Source organism: Scylla paramamosain, unplaced genomic scaffold (genome assembly GCF_035594125.1).
Source record: "Scylla paramamosain isolate STU-SP2022 unplaced genomic scaffold, ASM3559412v1 Contig19, whole genome shotgun sequence".
Classification (NCBI taxonomy): domain Eukaryota; kingdom Metazoa; phylum Arthropoda; class Malacostraca; order Decapoda; family Portunidae; genus Scylla; species Scylla paramamosain.
Genome location: NW_026973684.1, coordinates 1072501 through 1074326, shown reverse-complemented (window position 1 = coordinate 1074326; position 1826 = coordinate 1072501). Strand labels below are relative to the sequence as shown.

The 1826-nt window shown below is 39.1% G+C and overlaps 1 protein-coding gene and 1 long non-coding RNA gene across 2 annotated transcripts in view; one reads left to right on the top strand and one right to left on the bottom strand.

The window, feature by feature from the left end:
* Positions 1–262: 262 nt before the first annotated feature.
* Positions 263–1826, top strand: part of LOC135097388 (uncharacterized) — a 2334-nt gene continuing 770 nt past the window's right edge. The window contains exons 1-2 of the long non-coding RNA XR_010265647.1: positions 263–401; positions 1305–1826. The exon at positions 1305–1826 is cut by the window's right edge and continues 770 nt beyond it. This is a non-coding gene — a long non-coding RNA (uncharacterized LOC135097388). The remainder of the gene's footprint in view (positions 402–1304) is intronic.
* The window catches only part of LOC135097387 (uncharacterized), a 2842-nt gene continuing 1410 nt past the window's right edge, over positions 395–1826 (bottom strand). Inside the window, exon 2 of the mRNA XM_063999232.1 lies at positions 395–1204. Within this exon, the coding sequence (XP_063855302.1) occupies positions 614–1204 (591 nt within the window). The 3' untranslated portion in view covers positions 395–613. The remainder of the gene's footprint in view (positions 1205–1826) is intronic.

The window sequence follows — 1826 nt, the reverse complement described above, 5'->3', positions numbered from 1 at the left end:
TGGCATTATGTGTAAAAAGGGCAAAAAGTGCATCTGGATCTAAGCGAGGTCGCAAGTGGAGTAGAGAATGGCTACTGAAAAGAAAAACTTATACTCATACAAACTTGTTGGCGGAGTTGAGAGCGGTGCCTAAGGACTGGAAAAATTATTTAAGGATGAACGAGGAAACGTACTTGAACCTTTTATCATTAGTAACACCTTTCATAGAGAAAGAAGACACAGTCATGAGATGTGCAATAACGCCTCATGAAAGACTGACAGCTACCTTAAGATTTCTAGCCACAGGACGCTCCTATGAAGACCTGAAGTTTTCAACCTTGATATCAGCTCAAGCTCTCCGGGTTATTATTCCTGAAACGTGCCGAGCGATTTATAAGGTTCTACAAAACCAGTATTTGAAGGTAAGTATTTAATAAGTATGAGAAATATGTTGGTACATAACACAATCACAACAATGGTAACAAAAAATAGAACGTAACCAGTATTTTTCTATCCTTTATGTACGTGTACGGTATTTTTGTACCAGAAATACATAATACAATTATCCAAAACAAATATCAAACAGAATACTTGTATGCCAGTTTCCAATAATTATGTATCACTAATATAATAACTAAGGGATTTCGTTCAATACACTAATTGCCTGAGCTAAAGGGTCCATTGTCGAAGAAAGTGAGGGCAAGTGAAGGCTTGTGTGAGGCATGGTGTGAGGTACTGTTCTGGGTGTGGCAGAGGGTTGCGGAAATACGTTGTGCTGAATTGGAAACTGCGTGTTTGTTACTGGTACAGGCAAAAGTTTATGATGATGGGTAAGATTTCCCATTTCTGCTTCGAACAGAGCATCATTTATGATTTTTTCAGCCATTATCCTCTGTAAATTGTCCAATCCACGTAACTTGTGTGCAACATTCTTCCCAAATACGTCATGCTTATCTTCTATTTTTTGCTCCCTTGGTTTTTTAAAGTGTTCATTGATAGTCATCAGCACATCATCACTCATGGCCGTTCTACATTTCTTTTGGGTAGGTCTGGACGGTGCCACATTAGTTGTTGTACTATTTGTTGGTAAAGGAGTTGACGACCGGCTGACATGTAATGGGTAGCTGATGTCAAGCATAGAATTTCCTTCAGTAGCAACTTCTAGTTCATTTACATCAGATGAGGGGCTGGACACAGGCACAGGCTCAACATCATGGCATGAATTCTGAAAGAAGAAATAACCTTTCATTAATTATAAGGAAAATGAAACCAATCATTTTGACGCATTCCAGTGCATTAATCTCATTTAGTCTTCTCCATTTCAGTTCCCTCAAACGGAAGAAGAATGGAAAAGTGTCGCAGGACAATTTGAGCAAGATTGGCAGTTTCCACACTGTCTAGGGGCGTTGGACGGCAAGCACGTGGATATTATTCCTCCAGCTGACAGTGGTTCCCTGTTTTATAATTATAAAGGACGCCATAGTCTAGTCCTAATGGCAATCGCTAATGCGAAATGCGAATTCATCATGTGTGATTTTGGCTCAAATGGCAGGAATTCGGATGGCGGAGTGATACAGAATACTCTGTTTTACAGAAAATTAACTAATAAATCTCTGAATATACCAGCTGAAGGACAATTAGATAAATCACATAGAGTTTTACCATATGTCTTTGTTTGCGATGATGCTTTTGCACTTCGGCCTGATATGATGAAACCTTATAGAATGGGAGACTTGACTGGACATAACGAAAGAAAGATATTTAACTATCGTCTCTCACGAGCACGTCGGGTGATAGAAAGTGCTTTCGGAATTATGGCCTCAAGATTTAGAATATTTCATACACGA